This window comes from Oncorhynchus masou, chromosome 16 (genome assembly GCF_036934945.1).
Source record: "Oncorhynchus masou masou isolate Uvic2021 chromosome 16, UVic_Omas_1.1, whole genome shotgun sequence".
NCBI lineage: Eukaryota > Metazoa > Chordata > Actinopteri > Salmoniformes > Salmonidae > Oncorhynchus > Oncorhynchus masou.
In genome coordinates, this window is record NC_088227.1 from 31,893,942 (window position 1) to 31,911,044 (window position 17,103).

Genomic DNA, 17,103 nt, shown 5'->3' on the forward strand with positions numbered 1-17,103 from the left:
GGAAATATCTACTGTCCCCACTCTCCAGGGTTATAGAAAGGAAATATCTACCCTCCCCACTCTCCAGGGTTACAGAAAGGAAATATCTACTGTCCCCACTCTCCAGGGTTATAGAAAGGAAATATCTACCCTCCCCACTCTCCTCTCCAGGGTTATAGAAAGGAAATATCTACTGTCCCCACTCTCCAGGGTTATAGAAAGGAAATATCTACCCTCCCCACTCTCCTCTCCAGGGTTACAGAAAGGAAATATCTACCCTCCCCACTCTCCAGGGTTATAGAAAGGAAATATCTACCCTCCCCACTCTCCAGGGTTATAGAAAGGAAATATCTACCCTCCCCACTCTCCTCTCCAGGGTTACAGAAAGGAAATATCTACTGTCCCCACTCTCCAGGGTTATAGAAAGGAAATATCTACCCTCCCCACTCTCCAGGGTTATAGAAAGGAAATATCTACCCTCCCCACTCTCCAGGGTTATAGAAAGGAAATATCTACCCTCCCCACTCTCCAGGGTTATAGAAAGGAAATATCTACCCTCCCCACTCTCCAGGGTTATAGAAAGGAAATATCTACCCTCCCCACTCTCCAGGGTTATAGAAAGGAAATATCTACCCTCCCCACTCTCCAGGGTTATAGAAAGGAAATATCTACCCTCCCCACTCTCCAGGGTTACAGAAAGGAAATATCTACCCTCCCCACTCTCCAGGGTTATAGAAAGGAAATATCTACCCTCCCCCCACTCTCCAGGGTTATAGAAAGGAAATATCTACCCTCCCCACTCTCCAGGGTTATAGAAAGGAAATATCTACCCTCCCACTCTCCTCTCCAGGGTTATAGAAAGGAAATATCTACCCTCCCCACTCTCCAGGGTTATAGAAAGGAAATATCTACCCTCTCCACTCTCCAGGGTTATAGAAAGGAAATATCTACCCTCTCCACTCTCCAGGGTTATAGAAAGGAAATATCTACCCTCCCCACTCTCCAGGGTTATAGAAAGGAAATATCTACCCTCCCCCACTCTCCTCTCCAGGGTTACAGAAAGGAAATATCTACTGTCCCCACTCTCCAGGGTTATAGAAAGGAAATATCTACCCTCCCCACTCTCCAGGGTTATAGAAAGGAAATATCTACCCTCCCCACTCTCCAGGGTTATAGAAAGGAAATATCTACCCTCCCCACTCTCCAGGGTTATAGAAAGGAAATATCTACCCTACCCACTCTCCAGGGTTATAGAAAGGAAATATCTACCCTCCCCACTCTCCAGGGTTATAGAAAGGAAATATCTACCCTCCCCCCCACTCTCCAGGGTTACAGAAAGGAAATATCTACCCTCCCCACTCTCCAGGGTTATAGAAAGGAAATATCTACCCTCCCCCACACTCTCCAGGGTTATAGAAAGGAAATATCTACCCTCCCCACTCTCCAGGGTTACAGAAAGGAAATATCTACCCTCCCCACTCTCCAGGGTTATAGAAAGGAAATATCTACCCTCCCCCCACTCTCCAGGGTTATAGAAAGGAAATATCTACCCTCCCCACTCTCCAGGGTTATAGAAAGGAAATATCTACCCTCCCCACTCTCCTCTCCAGGGTTATAGAAAGGAAATATCTACCCTCCCCACTCTCCAGGGTTATAGAAAGGAAATATCTACCCTCTCCACTCTCCAGGGTTATAGAAAGGAAATATCTACCCTCTCCACTCTCCAGGCTTATAGAAAGGAAATATCTACCCTCTCCACTCTCCAGGCTTATAGAAAGGAAATATCTACCCTCTCCACTCTCCAGGCTTATAGAAAGGAAATATCTACCCTCTCCACTCTCCAGGCTTATAGAAAGGAAATATCTACCCTCCCCACTCTCCTCTCCAGGCTTACAGAAAGGAAATATCTACCCTCCCCACTCTCCTCTCCAGGCTTATAGAAAGGAAATATCTACCCTCCCCACTCTCCTCTCCAGGCTTATAGAAAGGAAATATCTACCCTCTCCACTCTCCAGGGTTATAGAAAGGAAATATCTACCCTCTCCACTCTCCAGGGTTATAGAAAGGAAATATCTACCCTCTCCACTCTCCAGGGTTATAGAAAGGAAATATCTACCCTCCCCACTCTCCTCTCCAGGGTTACAGAAAGGAAATATCTACCCTCCCCACTCTCCTCTCCAGGGTTATAGAAAGGAAATATCTACCCTCTCCACTCTCCAGGGTTATAGAAAGGAAATATCTACCCTCTCCACTCTCCAGGGTTATAGAAAGGAAATATCTACCCTCCCCACTCTCCAGGGTTATAGAAAGGAAATATCTACCCTCCCCACTCTCCTCTCCAGGGTTACAGAAAGGAAATATCTACTGTCCCCACTCTCCAGGGTTATAGAAAGGAAATATCTACCCTCCCCACTCTCCAGGGTTATAGAAAGGAAATATCTACCCTCCCCACTCTCCAGGGTTACAGAAAGGAAATATCTACTGTCCCCACTCTCCAGGGTTACAGAAAGGAAATATCTACCCTCCCCACTCTCCAGGGTTATAGAAAGGAAATATCTACCCTCCCCACTCTCCAGGGTTATAGAAAGGAAATATCTACCCTCCCCACTCTCCAGGGTTACAGAAAGGAAATATCTACCCTCCCCACTCTCCAGGGTTATAGAAAGGAAATATCTACCCTCCCCACTCTCCAGGGTTATAGAAAGGAAATATCTACCCTCCCCCCACTCTCCAGGGTTACAGAAAGGAAATATCTACCCTCCCCACTCTCCAGGGTTATAGAAAGGAAATATCTACCCTCCCCCACACTCTCCAGGGTTATAGAAAGGAAATATCTACCCTCCCCACTCTCCAGGGTTACAGAAAGGAAATATCTACCCTCCCCACTCTCCAGGGTTATAGAAAGGAAATATCTACCCTCCCCCCCACTCTCCAGGGTTATAGAAAGGAAATATCTACCCTCCCCACTCTCCAGGGTTATAGAAAGGAAATATCTACCCTCCCCACTCTCCAGGGTTATAGAAAGGAAATATCTACCCTCCCCACTCTCCAGGGTTATAGAAAGGAAATATCTACCCTCTCCACTCTCCAGGGTTATAGAAAGGAAATATCTACCCTCTCCACTCTCCAGGGTTATAGAAAGGAAATATCTACCCTCTCCACTCTCCAGGCTTATAGAAAGGAAATATCTACCCTCTCCACTCTCCAGGCTTATAGAAAGGAAATATCTACCCTCTCCACTCTCCAGGCTTATAGAAAGGAAATATCTACCCTCCCCACTCTCCTCTCCAGGCTTACAGAAAGGAAATATCTACCCTCCCCACTCTCCTCTCCAGGCTTATAGAAAGGAAATATCTACCCTCCCCACTCTCCTCTCCAGGCTTATAGAAAGGAAATATCTACCCTCTCCACTCTCCAGGGTTATAGAAAGGAAATATCTACCCTCTCCACTCTCCAGGGTTATAGAAAGGAAATATCTACCCTCTCCACTCTCCAGGGTTATAGAAAGGAAATATCTACCCTCCCCACTCTCCTCTCCAGGGTTACAGAAAGGAAATATCTACCCTCCCCACTCTCCTCTCCAGGGTTATAGAAAGGAAATATCTACCCTCCCCACTCTCCAGGCTTATAGAAAGGAAATATCTACCCTCCCCACTCTCCAGGCTTATAGAAAGGAAATATCTACCCTCCCCACTCTCCTCTCCAGGGTTATAGAAAGGAAATATCTACCCTCCCCACTCTCCTCTCCAGGCTTATAGAAAGGAAATATCTACCCTCCCCACTCTCCTCTCCAGGCTTATAGAAAGGAAATATCTACCCTCCCCACTCTCCTCTCCAGGCTTATAGAAAGGAAAGATCTACCCTCCCCACTCTCCTCTCCAGGCTTATAGAAAGGAAATATCTACCCTCCCCACTCTCCTCTCCAGGCTTATAGAAAGGAAATATCTACCCTCCCCACTCTCCTCTCCAGGCTTATAGAAAGGAAATATCTACCCTCCCCACTCTCCTCTCCAGGCTTATAGAAAGGAAATATCTACCCTCCCCACTCTCCTCTCCAGGCTTATAGAAAGGCATTAAATCAATTAAGCTATTTGGTTTCAGACTGAGGACAGACAGACATGGTTTTAGGGAAAGAACAGAAAAGCACAGGTAAATATAAATCGCTAGCTCAGGGTTCCCTCCTGCTCCATGTTGAATGTTATGAAACAGAGAACAGTTGAAATAATTGCCTACTCGATACAGTATATCATACATTTCACACAGACAGATATTTTGTGATGATTGTTACGATCTTAACAACTGAAGTGTACTAATAGACTCATTAAACGGAGACTGAAGCAAAGACTCACCCAGAGCTTCCTTAGCCACTTGTCATGGTTAGATCTCTGTCAGACAGAGTACATAGAGAATCTAGATACTGATATATAATTAGTCTTCAGTTCATCTTGTTTACCTCACAGTATTTGTTAGATCCACTGCTATATAATAATGAATAATAATGAATTTATATATTTATAAAGCGCATTTCTCACACTCGAGGTGCTAAAAGGTATTGCATAAATATTATTTATTCCCTGAATCAAAATCAAATCAAATCCAATTGTATTTGTCACATGCGCTGAATACAACAGGTGTAGTAGACCTTACCGGCAAATGCTTACTTACAAGCCCTTAATTAACCAACAATGCACAGTTTTAATTAAGAAAAATATTTACTAAATAAAATTACATTTTTTTTTAAAGAGTAACAATAAAATAACAATAACAAGTCTATATACAGGTGGTACTGGTACCGAGTCTCGAAACCGAAATCGGGGAAGCCTACGTTTTGTCAAAGATCTCATCTTCTGACTGAGCCGGATAACTTTTACTGATCAACCTTAAGTCTATGTGGTTTCCTTCATTACTAGATAGATTTACAACCTGAACAAGACACTTGATGTTGAAAAAGAAGCACACTCTACAGTGTTACATTCTGTTACGTTCCTCCAGTTTGTTTTCTTTTGCAGTTCTTCACACCTGTCCCCAACGATGTGGCAGTCCTGTTTCTCAGTGTTGTCTGTCTGCCAAAGCCTTGTGTCTCTGTTCTGTGTCACGTAGAGTCACACTGAGGCTGTGTCTCAGATGGCACCCTATGGGTGCCATTTCAGATGCAGCCTGGGATATACCATTGTGAGGGGGGCGGCGGGGGGGGGACATTTCAATATGAAGGAATGCTTTGGGGCGGGTGGGGGAGGGTGGCACAAAGTGAGTAATCCTAACTGTTGTTTACAAAATGCATGTAAATACTAATGTCACATCTTTCAGCTGGGAAAAGGCATGTGTCTCAGCATAGTAAACATGTCTTAATTAAAGTACAGTATGTTATATACTTAGGAGATATAACATCGCGTCACACTAATGATGATAAAATTAGAGAATGATGGAATGACCAAACCCATGCCTGCTCTCTCTGCTTTGCTTGGTTAGTCTCTAGTCTTTCGACCTGTTTCTCATATTTCTATGTAACGGATCGATGCATGATGCTACAGTTACACCTGATAGATGATACCTAGCAGTGGTTAAGCCTCACCCTCCTCTTCCTCGGTCCACCACAGGATGAAGAGTGGAGGCAGCAAGGCTTGGGGGAACAACCAGGATGGAGTGGTGGCCAGCCAGCCTGCCCGCGTGGTGGACGAACGCGAACAGATGGCCATAAGTGGAGGATTCATCCGCAGGTGAGGGAGGGGTTGGGGTTGGGGGGTGGTGGGGGGGTGACGTGGAGGAACCGGTGGGTTGTTGATGTAGAGACCAGGGATATCTTGTTATTTATAATTGTGGGAGCTGTAGGGACCAGTGATATCCTGATATATAGAGTTGGGGGAGCTGTAGGGACCAGTGATATCCTGATATATAGAGTTGAGGGAGCTGTAGGGACCAGTGATATCCTGATATATAGAGTTGTGGAGCTGTAGGGACCAGTGATATCCTGATATATAGAGTTGAGGGAGATATCCTGTAGAGTTGTGGAGCCAGTGATATCCTGATATATAGAGTTGTGGAGCTGTAGGGACCAGTGATATCCTGATATATAGAGTTGAGGAGCTGTAGGGACCAGTGATATCCTGATATATAGAGTTGGGGAGCTGTAGGGACCAGTGATATCCTGATATATAGAGTTGTGGAGCTGTAGGGACCAGTGATATCCTGATATATAGAGTTGAGGAGCTGTAGGGACCAGTGATATCCTGATATATAGAGTTGGGGGAGCTGTAGGGACCAGTGATATCCTGATATATAGAGTTGAGGGAGCTGTAGGGACCAGTGATATCCTGAGTTGGGGATAGGGACCAGTGATATCCTGATTATAGAGGGGAGCTGTAGGGACCAGTGATATCCTGATATATAGAGTTGTGGAGCTGTAGGGACCAGTGATATCCTGATATATAGAGTTGGGGAGCTGTAGGGACCAGTGATATCCTGATATATAGAGTTGGGGAGCTGTAGGGACCAGTGATATCCTGATATATAGAGTTGAGGGAGCTGTAGGGACCAGTGATATCCTGATATATAGAGTTGGGGAGCTGTAGGGACCAGTGATATCCTGATATATAGAGTTGTGGAGCTGTAGGGACCAGTGATATCCTGATATATAGAGTTGAGGAGCTGTAGGGACCAGTGTAGAGTTGGGGGAGGACCAGTGATATCCTGATATATAGAGTTGAGGGAGCTGTAGGGACCAGTGATATCCTGATATATAGAGTTGAGGAGCTGTAGGGACCAGTGATATCCTGATATATAGAGTTGAGGGAGCTGTAGGGACCAGTGATATCCTGATATATAGAGTTGGGGAGCTGTAGGGACCAGTGATATCCTGATATATAGAGTTGGGGAGCTGTAGGGACCAGTGATATCCTGATATATAGAGTTGGGGGAGCTGTAGGGACCAGTGATATCCTGATATATAGAGTTGAGGAGCTGTAGGGACCAGTGATATCCTGATATATAGAGTTGAGGAGCTGTAGGGACCAGTGATATCCTGATATATAGAGTTGAGGGAGCTGTAGGGACCAGTGATATCCTGATATATAGAGTTGGGAGCTGTAGGGACCAGTGATATCCTGATATATAGAGTTGGGGAGCTGTAGGGACCAGTGATATCCTGATATATAGAGTTGGGGAGCTGTAGGGACCAGTGATATCCTGATATATAGAGTTGGGGAGCTGTAGGGACCAGTGATATCCTGATATATAGAGTTGGGGAGCTGTAGGGACCAGTGATATCCTGATATATAGAGTTGAGGGAGCTGTAGGGACCAGTGATATCCTGATATATAGAGTTGAGGGAGCTGTAGGGACCAGTGATATCCTGATATATAGAGTTGAGGGAGCTGTAGGGACCAGTGATATCCTGATATATAGAGTTGGGGATAGGGACCAGTGATATCCTGATATATAGAGTTGGGGAGCTGTAGGGACCAGTGATATCCTGATATATAGAGTTGGGGAGCTGTAGGGACCAGTGATATCCTGATATATAGAGTTGAGGGAGCTGTAGGGACCAGTGATATCCTGATATATAGAGTTGAGGGAGCTGTAGGGACCAGTGATATCCTGATATATAGAGTTGAGGGAGCTGTAGGGACCAGTGATATCCTGATATATAGAGTTGGGGAGCTGTAGGGACCAGTGATATCCTGATATAGAGTTGTGGGAGCTGTAGGGACCAGTGATATCCTGATATATAGAGTTGTGGGAGCTGTAGGGACCAGTGATATCCTGATATATAGAGTTGAGGGAGCTGTAGGGACCAGTGATATCCTGATATATAGAGTTGGGGGAGCTGTAGGGACCAGTGATATCCTGATATATAGAGTTGAGGGAGCTGTAGGGACCAGTGATATCCTGATATATAGAGTTGGGGAGCTGTAGGGACCAGTGATATCCTGATATAGAGTTGTGATATCCTGGAGCTGTAGGGACCAGTGATATCCTGATATATAGAGTTGTGGGAGCTGTAGGGACCAGTGATATCCTGATATATAGAGTTGAGGGAGCTGTAGGGACCAGTGATATCCTGATATATAGAGTTGAGGGAGCTGTAGGGACCAGTGATATCCTGATATATAGAGTTGGGGAGCTGTAGGGACCAGTGATATCCTGATATATAGAGTTGGGGAGCTGTAGGGACCAGTGATATCCTGATATATAGAGTTGAGGGAGCTGTAGGGACCAGTGATATCCTGATATATAGAGTTGGGGAGCTGTAGGGACCAGTGATATCCTGATATATAGAGTTGAGGAGCTGTAGGGACCAGTGATATCCTGATATATAGAGTTGAGGAGCTGTAGGGACCAGTGATATCCTGATATATAGAGTTGAGGGAGCTGTAGGGACCAGTGATATCCTGATATATAGAGTTGAGGGAGCTGTAGGGACCAGTGATATCCTGATATATAGAGTTGGGGAGCTGTAGGGACCAGTGATATCCTGATATATAGAGTTGGGGAGCTGTAGGGACCAGTGATATCCTGATATATAGAGTTGGGGAGCTGTAGGGACCAGTGATATCCTGATATATAGAGTTGAGGAGCTGTAGGGACCAGTGATATCCTGATATATAGAGTTGGGGAGCTGTAGGGACCAGTGATATCCTGATATATAGAGTTGGGGGAGCTGTAGGGACCAGTGATATCCTGATATAGAGTTGGGGAGCTGTAGGGACCAGTGATATCCTGATATATAGAGTTGGGGAGCTGTAGGGACCAGTGATATCCTGATATATAGAGTTGGGGGAGCTGTAGGGACCAGTGATATCCTGATATATAGAGTTGAGGGAGCTGTAGGGACCAGTGATATCCTGATATATAGAGTTAGAGTTGAGGATATCCTGATATATAGAGAGCTGTAGGGACCAGTGATATCCTGATATAGAGTTGGGGGAGCTGTAGGGACCAGTGATATCCTGATATATAGAGTTGGGGAGCTGTAGGGACCAGTGATATCCTGATATATAGAGTTGAGGGAGCTGTAGGGACCAGTGATATCCTGATATATAGAGTTGGGGGAGCTGTAGGGACCAGTGATATCCTGATATATAGAGTTGAGGGAGCTGTAGGGACCAGTGATATATATAGAGTTCTAGGGACCAGTGATATCCTGATATATAGAGTTGGGGAGCTGTAGGGACCAGTGATATCCTGATATATAGAGTTGGGGGAGCTGTAGGGACCAGTGATATCCTGATATATAGAGTTGGGGAGCTGTAGGGACCAGTGATATCCTGATATATAGAGTTGGGGAGCTGTAGAGTTGGGGGACCAGTGATATCCTGATATATAGAGTTGGGGAGCTGTAGGGACCAGTGATATCCTGATATATAGAGTTGAGGGAGCTGTAGGGACCAGTGATATCCTGATATATAGAGTTGGGGAGCTGTAGGGACCAGTGATATCCTGTAGGGACCAGTGATATCCTGATATATAGAGTTGGGGAGCTGTAGGGACCAGTGATATCCTGATATATAGAGTTGGGGAGCTGTAGGGACCAGTGATATCCTGATATATAGAGTTGGGGAGCTGTAGGGACCAGTGATATCCTGATATATAGAGTTGAGGGAGCTGTAGGGACCAGTGATATCCTGATATATAGAGTTGAGGGAGCTGTAGGGACCAGTGATATCCTGATATATAGAGTTGGGGAGCTGTAGGGACCAGTGATATCCTGATATATAGAGTTGAGGGAGCTGTAGGGACCAGTGATATCCTGATATATAGAGTTGAGGGAGCTGTAGGGACCAGTGATATCCTGATATATAGAGTTGGGGAGCTGTAGGGACCAGTGATATCCTGATATATAGAGTTGAGGGAGCTGTAGGGACCAGTGATATCCTGATATATAGAGTTGGGGAGCTGTAGGGACCAGTGATATCCTGATATATAGAGTTGGGGAGCTGTAGGGACCAGTGATATCCTGATATATAGAGTTGAGGGAGCTGTAGGGACCAGTGATATCCTGATATATAGAGTTGGGGAGCTGTAGGGACCAGTGATATCCTGATATATAGAGTTGAGGGAGCTGTAGGGACCAGTGATATCCTGATATATAGAGTTGGGGAGCTGTAGGGACCAGTGATATCCTGATATATAGAGTTGGGGAGCTGTAGGGACCAGTGATATCCTGATATATAGAGTTGGGAGCTGTAGGGACCAGTGATATCCTGATATATAGAGTTGGGGAGCTGTAGGGATCCAGTGATATCCTGATATATAGAGTTGGGGAGCTGTAGGGACCAGTGATATCCTGATATATAGAGTTGGGGAGCTGTAGGGACCAGTGATATCCTGATATATAGAGTTGGGGAGCTGTAGGGACCAGTGATATCCTGATATATAGAGTTGGGGAGCTGTAGGGACCAGTGATATCCTGATATATAGAGTTGAGGGAGCTGTAGGGACCAGTGATATCCTGATATAGTTAGTAGGGACCAGTGATATCCTGGGAGTTGGGGGTAGGGACCAGTGATATCCTGATATATAGAGTTGGGGAGCTGTAGGGACCAGTGATATCCTGATATATAGAGTTGAGGGAGCTGTAGGGACCAGTGATATCCTGATATATAGAGTTGGGGAGCTGTAGGGACCAGTGATATCCTGATATATAGAGTTGAGGGAGCTGTAGGGACCAGTGATATCCTGAGTTATATAGTGATATCCTGATATATGAGGGAGCTGTAGGGACCAGTGATATCCTGATATATAGAGTTGGGGAGCTGTAGGGACCAGTGATATCCTGATATATAGAGTTGGGGAGCTGTAGGGACCAGTGATATCCTGATATATAGAGTTGAGGGAGCTGTAGGGACCAGTGATATCCTGATATATAGAGTTGAGGGAGCTGTAGGGACCAGTGATATCCTGATATATAGAGTTGGGGAGCTGTAGGGACCAGTGATATCCTGATATATAGAGTTGAGGGAGCTGTAGGGACCAGTGATATCCTGATATATAGAGTTGAGGGAGCTGTAGGGACCAGTGATATCCTGATATATAGAGTTGAGGGAGATATCCTGATATATAGAGTTGGGGAGCTGTAGGGACCAGTGATATCCTGATATATAGAGTTGTAGGGACCAGTGATATCCTGATATATAGAGTTGAGGGAGCTGTAGGGACCAGTGATATCCTGTGATATCCTGATATATAGAGTTGAGGGAGCTGTAGGGACCAGTGATATCCTGATATATAGAGTTGGGGAGCTGTAGGGACCAGTGATATCCTGATATATAGAGTTGGGGGAGCTGTAGGGACCAGTGATATCCTGATATATAGAGTTGGGGAGCTGTAGGGACCAGTGATATCCTGATATATAGAGTTGGGGAGCTGTAGGGACCAGTGATATCCTGATATATAGAGTTGGGGAGCTGTAGGGACCAGTGATATCCTGATATATAGAGTTGGGGAGCTGTAGGGACCAGTGATATCCTGATATATAGAGTTGGGGAGCTGTAGGGACCAGTGATATCCTGATATATAGAGTTGGGGAGCTGTAGGGACCAGTGATATCCTGATATATAGAGTTGGGGAGCTGTAGGGACCAGTGATATCCTGATATATAGAGTTGAGGGAGCTGTAGGTTGGGGAGCTGTAGGGACCAGTGATATCCTGATATATAGAGTTGGGGAGCTGTAGGGACCAGTGATATCCTGATATATAGAGTTGGGGAGTTGGACCAGTGATATCCTGATATATAGGGACCAGTGATATCCTGATATATAGAGTTGGGGAGCTGTAGGGACCAGTGATATCCTGATATATAGAGTTGGGGAGCTGTAGGGACCAGTGATATCCTGATATATAGAGTTGGGGAGCTGTAGGGACCAGTGATATCCTGATATATAGAGTTGAGGGAGCTGTAGGGACCAGTGATATCCTGATATATAGAGTTGGGGAGCTGTAGGGACCAGTGATATCCTGATATATAGAGTTGGGGAGCTGTAGGGACCAGTGATATCCTGATATAGAGTTGGGGAGCTGTAGGGACCAGTGATATCCTGATATATAGAGTTGGGGAGCTGTAGGGACCAGTGATATCCTGATATATAGAGTTGTGGGAGCTGTAGGGACCAGTGATATCCTGATATATAGAGTTGAGGGAGCTGTAGGGACCAGTGATATCCTGATATATAGAGTTGAGGGAGCTGTAGGGACCAGTGATATCCTGATATATAGAGTTGAGGGAGCTGTAGGGACCAGTGATATCCTGATATATAGAGTTGAGGGAGCTGTAGGGACCAGTGATATCCTGATATATAGAGTTGGGGAGCTGTAGGGACCAGTGATATCCTGATATATAGAGTTGGGGGAGCTGTAGGGACCAGTGATATCCTGATATATAGAGTTGAGGGAGCTGTGGGGAAAAGGCAATGTGATGGGAGGCAGAATGTCTACAGGTATGGCGATAGGGAGAGGGGGGGGTAAACAGATAGAGGTGGAGGTCATGAACAATTTCCATATGAAGCTTTAAAGGTGTGTGTAAGGACGATAGGGGTTGTGAGCAGTAGTTACCATCTGCTGGTATGACGGGGGTAGTGTAGAACATTTTGTTGAGGGTAAACAGGGTGTTGTTTAGCCAGCTGTTTGGGCAGGAGGCTGGGGTTCTCAGGTTCTCAGGAGCAGGAGAAATCAAAGGTGAAGTATGTACAGGACAGGATGGGACACTACCTTTACCTTTATAAACTCTATTGTTAAACCAGTGTGTGTGTGTGTGTGTGTGTGTGTGTGTGTGTGTGTGTGTGTGTGTGTGTGTGTGTGTGTGTGTGTGTGTGTGTGTGTGTGTGTGTGTGTGTGTGTGTGTGTGTGTGTGTGTGTGTGAGAGCTTCAATTCAGTTCCTTGACCAGGTGTGTGTTTCTTCCTCAGGGTAACGGATGATGCCAGGGAAAATGAGATGGATGAGAACCTGGAGCAGGTGGGAGGCATCATCGGTAACCTGCGCCACATGGCCCTGGATATGGGCAACGAGATCGACACCCAGAATCGCCAGATCGACAGGATCATGGAGAAGGTACTGCTGGTGTTCCTCTGCTGGTCCTCTATTGATCCTCTATTGGCCCTCTATTGGTCCTCTATTGGTCCTCTATTGATTCTCTATTGATCCTCTATTGGTCCTCTATTGATCCTCTATTTGTCCTCTATTGATCCTCTATTGGTCCTCTATTGATCCTCTATTGGTCCTCTATTGATCCTCTATTGGTCCTCTAATGAGATTCTCTATTGGTCCTCTATTGATCCTCTATTGGTCCTCTATTGATCCTCTATTGGTCCTCTATTGATTCTCTATTGGTCCTCTATTGATTCTCTATTGGTTCTTTATTGGTCCTCTATTGATCCTCTATTGGTCCTCTATTGATCCTCTATTGATCTTCTATTGGTCCTCTATTGGTCCTCTATTGATCTTCTATTGATCTTCTATTGATCTTCTATTGGTCCTCTATTGGTTCTCTATTGATCCTCTATTGGTCCTCTATTGATCCTCTATTGATCCTCTATTGGTCCTCTATTGGTCCTCTATTGATCTTCTATTGATCCTCTATTGGTCCTCTATTGATCCTCTATTGGTCCTCTATTGGTCCTCTATTGTCTATCTGCTATTATTTAGAGTTGTTGTCCGAATATTTTTTACTTCACATGACAAACAAGAGTTTGTCATTAGCCTCACATGTCAAAATGTTATTATCTGCAAAATAGAACCACAAATAACTAATGTTCCTCTCTCTCTCGCTCTCTCTTTCTCCCCCTTTCTTTGTACAGGCTGATTCCAACAAGACCAGGATTGATGAAGCCAACCAGCGGGCCACAAAGATGCTGGGCAGTGGCTAAGCTCCCGGAGCACGTTGCTTCTCCCGCAAGCGCAGTTTGTCACAAGGCGCAAACATGCTTTTATCATGGTATTTACCTTCTAGGTTTGCACACATGCACATATCACCTCCCCCCATTGTAAATGTTGTTATGTGTATTGTCTGTCTCGCTTTTTCAATGATTGTCCTCGTAAACAAAAGTATTTCTTATACTCCGTATCATTCTTTCCAAAGGTTGTATATAGTGCTGACTCGATGGCTCTAGCTCACTTGTGAAGTTTTTATTCTCTTTATCAAATATATATATATATATATATATATATATATATATGATGTATATTATATATATCATATATATGTATAAAGGTACACTGCTGGATGACAAGTATAATAGGAATGCTATACAAGCTGTTTTTCCTTTTCAGTATATCAGTATTGTCTTTAGTAAAACTGTGTCATTCCATCAGCTGCTGTCATGCTCCTTATTTTGATGTTGTCATGACGAATGAAGAAGAGGAAAAAAATAAGATGATAACAAACGATAGTAAATTCAAAAAGCACTTACGTACAATCACTGTCTTTGGTTCCTTTCCCTCACCGCAATTATCATGAGTTACTGTTTAGACAATGTGCAACTAGATTTGCTGTAATAGACATTGCATTCCAAGTGATGTGAATTGTGCGTTCTGCATGACAAATGGTAGATTTTAGAGTCATATACATAAAACCTGTCTTAAAAATATATAAAAACAATAACATGGCAGTAGCAAAGTTGACAAAAGCATGCTCAGTATTAGGACACAGTTGAACGTTCCATACTCTCCTGCAAGTTTGCAATAGTGCCACTATTCCTGTCAAAATATATTTACAGACTGTGACCATCGTTGTAAAATAATGCAAAATGATCTTAACGTGAAGAGATGATGATGGAAGAATGAGGATATGGCTGTAACCGCAAAAAATGATGTGTTTTTTTCTAAATGAATATGCAGTTCAGTGAAGATATGGAATACGTGCTGAAGGGTGAGGTACTGGTTGTGTGTTGTATCATAGATTTTGGATGCTCTGAAAAAATGAACAAATTACACATTGTTTGCAATGTAAAGCAAAGACGCGTATTTCTGAGAGACCTTACTTTTATAAGACTGTATCCTGTTAGTTTAATCTCCCCATGTGCTTTGTTATTGGTAAAATAATAATGATAACTTAATAAAATGAATATCACAATAATAATATTGTTTTGAAACAAAAAATGACATACACAAGTTTTGTTTGCTTCTGTACTTTTAGAGCTATGCAAATCACCAAGATGTTGAGTAGTTAGAATAATATGATGAAGAAATACCTTCTCTGAATGACACAATAGATTCAACTGTGAGATTGATGTCCTCAAAACGCATGTGATATCCAAACTCCCTCTGTATCCTGTCAGTTTGTGAAGTCGTGGAACATTTTGTAGCTAGCTGAATTGATTAAAAGTAATAAACCCTATTCTCTGTGCTCTGTGTTAATTGGTCTTTATTTCTCTTGTCAATCAATGGTTTGTCTCTGTAGAAAAACAGTTGCTCATACAGTTGAAGTCGGAAGTCAACATACATGCCAAATACATTTAAACTCAGTTTTTCACAATTCTTGACATTCAACCATAGTAAAAACTCCCTGTCTTCGGTCAGTTAGGATCACCACTTTATTTTAAGAATGTGAAATGTCAGAATAATATTAGAGAGAAGGATTTTTTTCAGCTTTAATTTCTTTCATCACATTCCCAGTGGGTCAGAAGTTTACATACACTCAATAAGTATTTGGTAGCACTGCCTTTAAATTGTTTAACTTGGGTCAAATGTTTCGGGTAGCCTTCCACAAGCCTCCCACAATAAGTTTGGTGAATATTGGCCCATTCCTCCTGACAGAGCTGGTGTAACTGAAAATTGCTCGCACATGCATTTTCAGTCCTGCCCAGACATTTTCTATACCTTGACTTTATTGTCCTTATGCCATTTTGTCACAACTTTGTAAGTATTCATGGGGTCATTGTCCATTTGGAAGACTCATTTGCGACCAGGCTTTAACTTCCTGACTGATGTCTTGAGATGTTGCTTCAATATATCCACAACCTTTTCCCTCCTCATGATGCCATCTATTTTGTGAAGTGCACCAGTCCCTCCTGCAGCAAAGCACCCCCACAACATGATGCTGCCACCCCCATGCTTCACAGTTGGGATGTGTTCTTCAGCTTGCAAGCCTCCCCCTTTTTCCTCCAAACATAACAATGGTCAAACAGTTCTATTATTAATTCATCAGACCAGAGGACATTTCTCCTAAAAGTACGATCTTTGTCCCCACGTGCAGTTGCAAACCGTAGTCTGGCTTTTATATGACGGTTTTGGAGCAGTGGCTTCTTCCTTGCTGAGCGGCCTTTCAGGTTATGTTGATATAGGACTCGTTTTACTGTGGATATAGATACTTTTGTACCTGTTTCCTCCAACATCTTCACAAGGTCCTTTGCTGATGTTCTGGGATTGATTTGCACTTTTTGCACCAAAGTACGTTCATCTCTAGGAAACAGAACGTGTCTCATTCCTGAGTGGTATGACAGCTGCGTGATTCCATGGTGTTTATACTTGGGTACTATTGTTTGTACAGATGAATGTGGTACCTTCAGGCATTTGGAAATTGCTCCCAAGGATGAACCAGACTTGTGGAGGTCTACAAATTTTTTTCTGAGGTCTTGACTGATTTCTTTTGATTTTCCCATAATGTCAAGCAAAGAGGCACTGTGTTTGAAGGTAGGCCTTGAAATACATCCACAGATACACCTCCAATTGACTTAATTGATGTCAATTAGCCTATCAGAAGCTTCTAAAGCCATGACATCCTTTTCTGGAATTTTCCAAGCTGTTTAAAGGCACAGTCAACTTAGTGTATGTAAACTTCTGACCCATTGGAATTGTGGTACAGTGACACAGTAAACAATTGTTGGAAAAATGACTTGTGTCGTGCCCAAAGTAGATGTCCTAACCGACTTGCCAAAACTATAGTTTGTTAACAAGAAATTTGTGGAGTGGTTGAAAAACGAGTTTTAATGACTCCAACCTAAGTGTATGTAAACTTCTGACTGTCTGTCTTTATCTGTTAGTCAGACTCACCAGGACAAAGACATCAATATCGTTTCACCCACACTGACATACAGTATAACAGCAACATAATATACATCTAAATGTGTATGAACATTTAAGGTATATTGAACGGTATGTGTAATCTGAACATTACCCCCAGTATAACAGTGTC

The 17,103-nt window shown here is 43.7% G+C and overlaps 1 protein-coding gene across 1 annotated transcript in view; it reads left to right on the forward strand.

Annotated features, from left to right (window-relative positions):
- Positions 1 to 15,315, forward strand: part of LOC135557837 (synaptosomal-associated protein 25-A) — a 47,621-nt gene extending 32,306 nt beyond the window's left edge. Inside the window, exons 6-8 of the mRNA XM_064991491.1 lie at positions 5,577 to 5,696; positions 12,878 to 13,022; positions 13,769 to 15,315. Of these exons, the coding sequence (XP_064847563.1) occupies positions 5,577 to 5,696; positions 12,878 to 13,022; positions 13,769 to 13,837 (334 nt within the window). The 3' untranslated portion in view covers positions 13,838 to 15,315. The remainder of the gene's footprint in view (positions 1 to 5,576; positions 5,697 to 12,877; positions 13,023 to 13,768) is intronic.
- Positions 15,316 to 17,103: the final 1,788 nt, after the last annotated feature.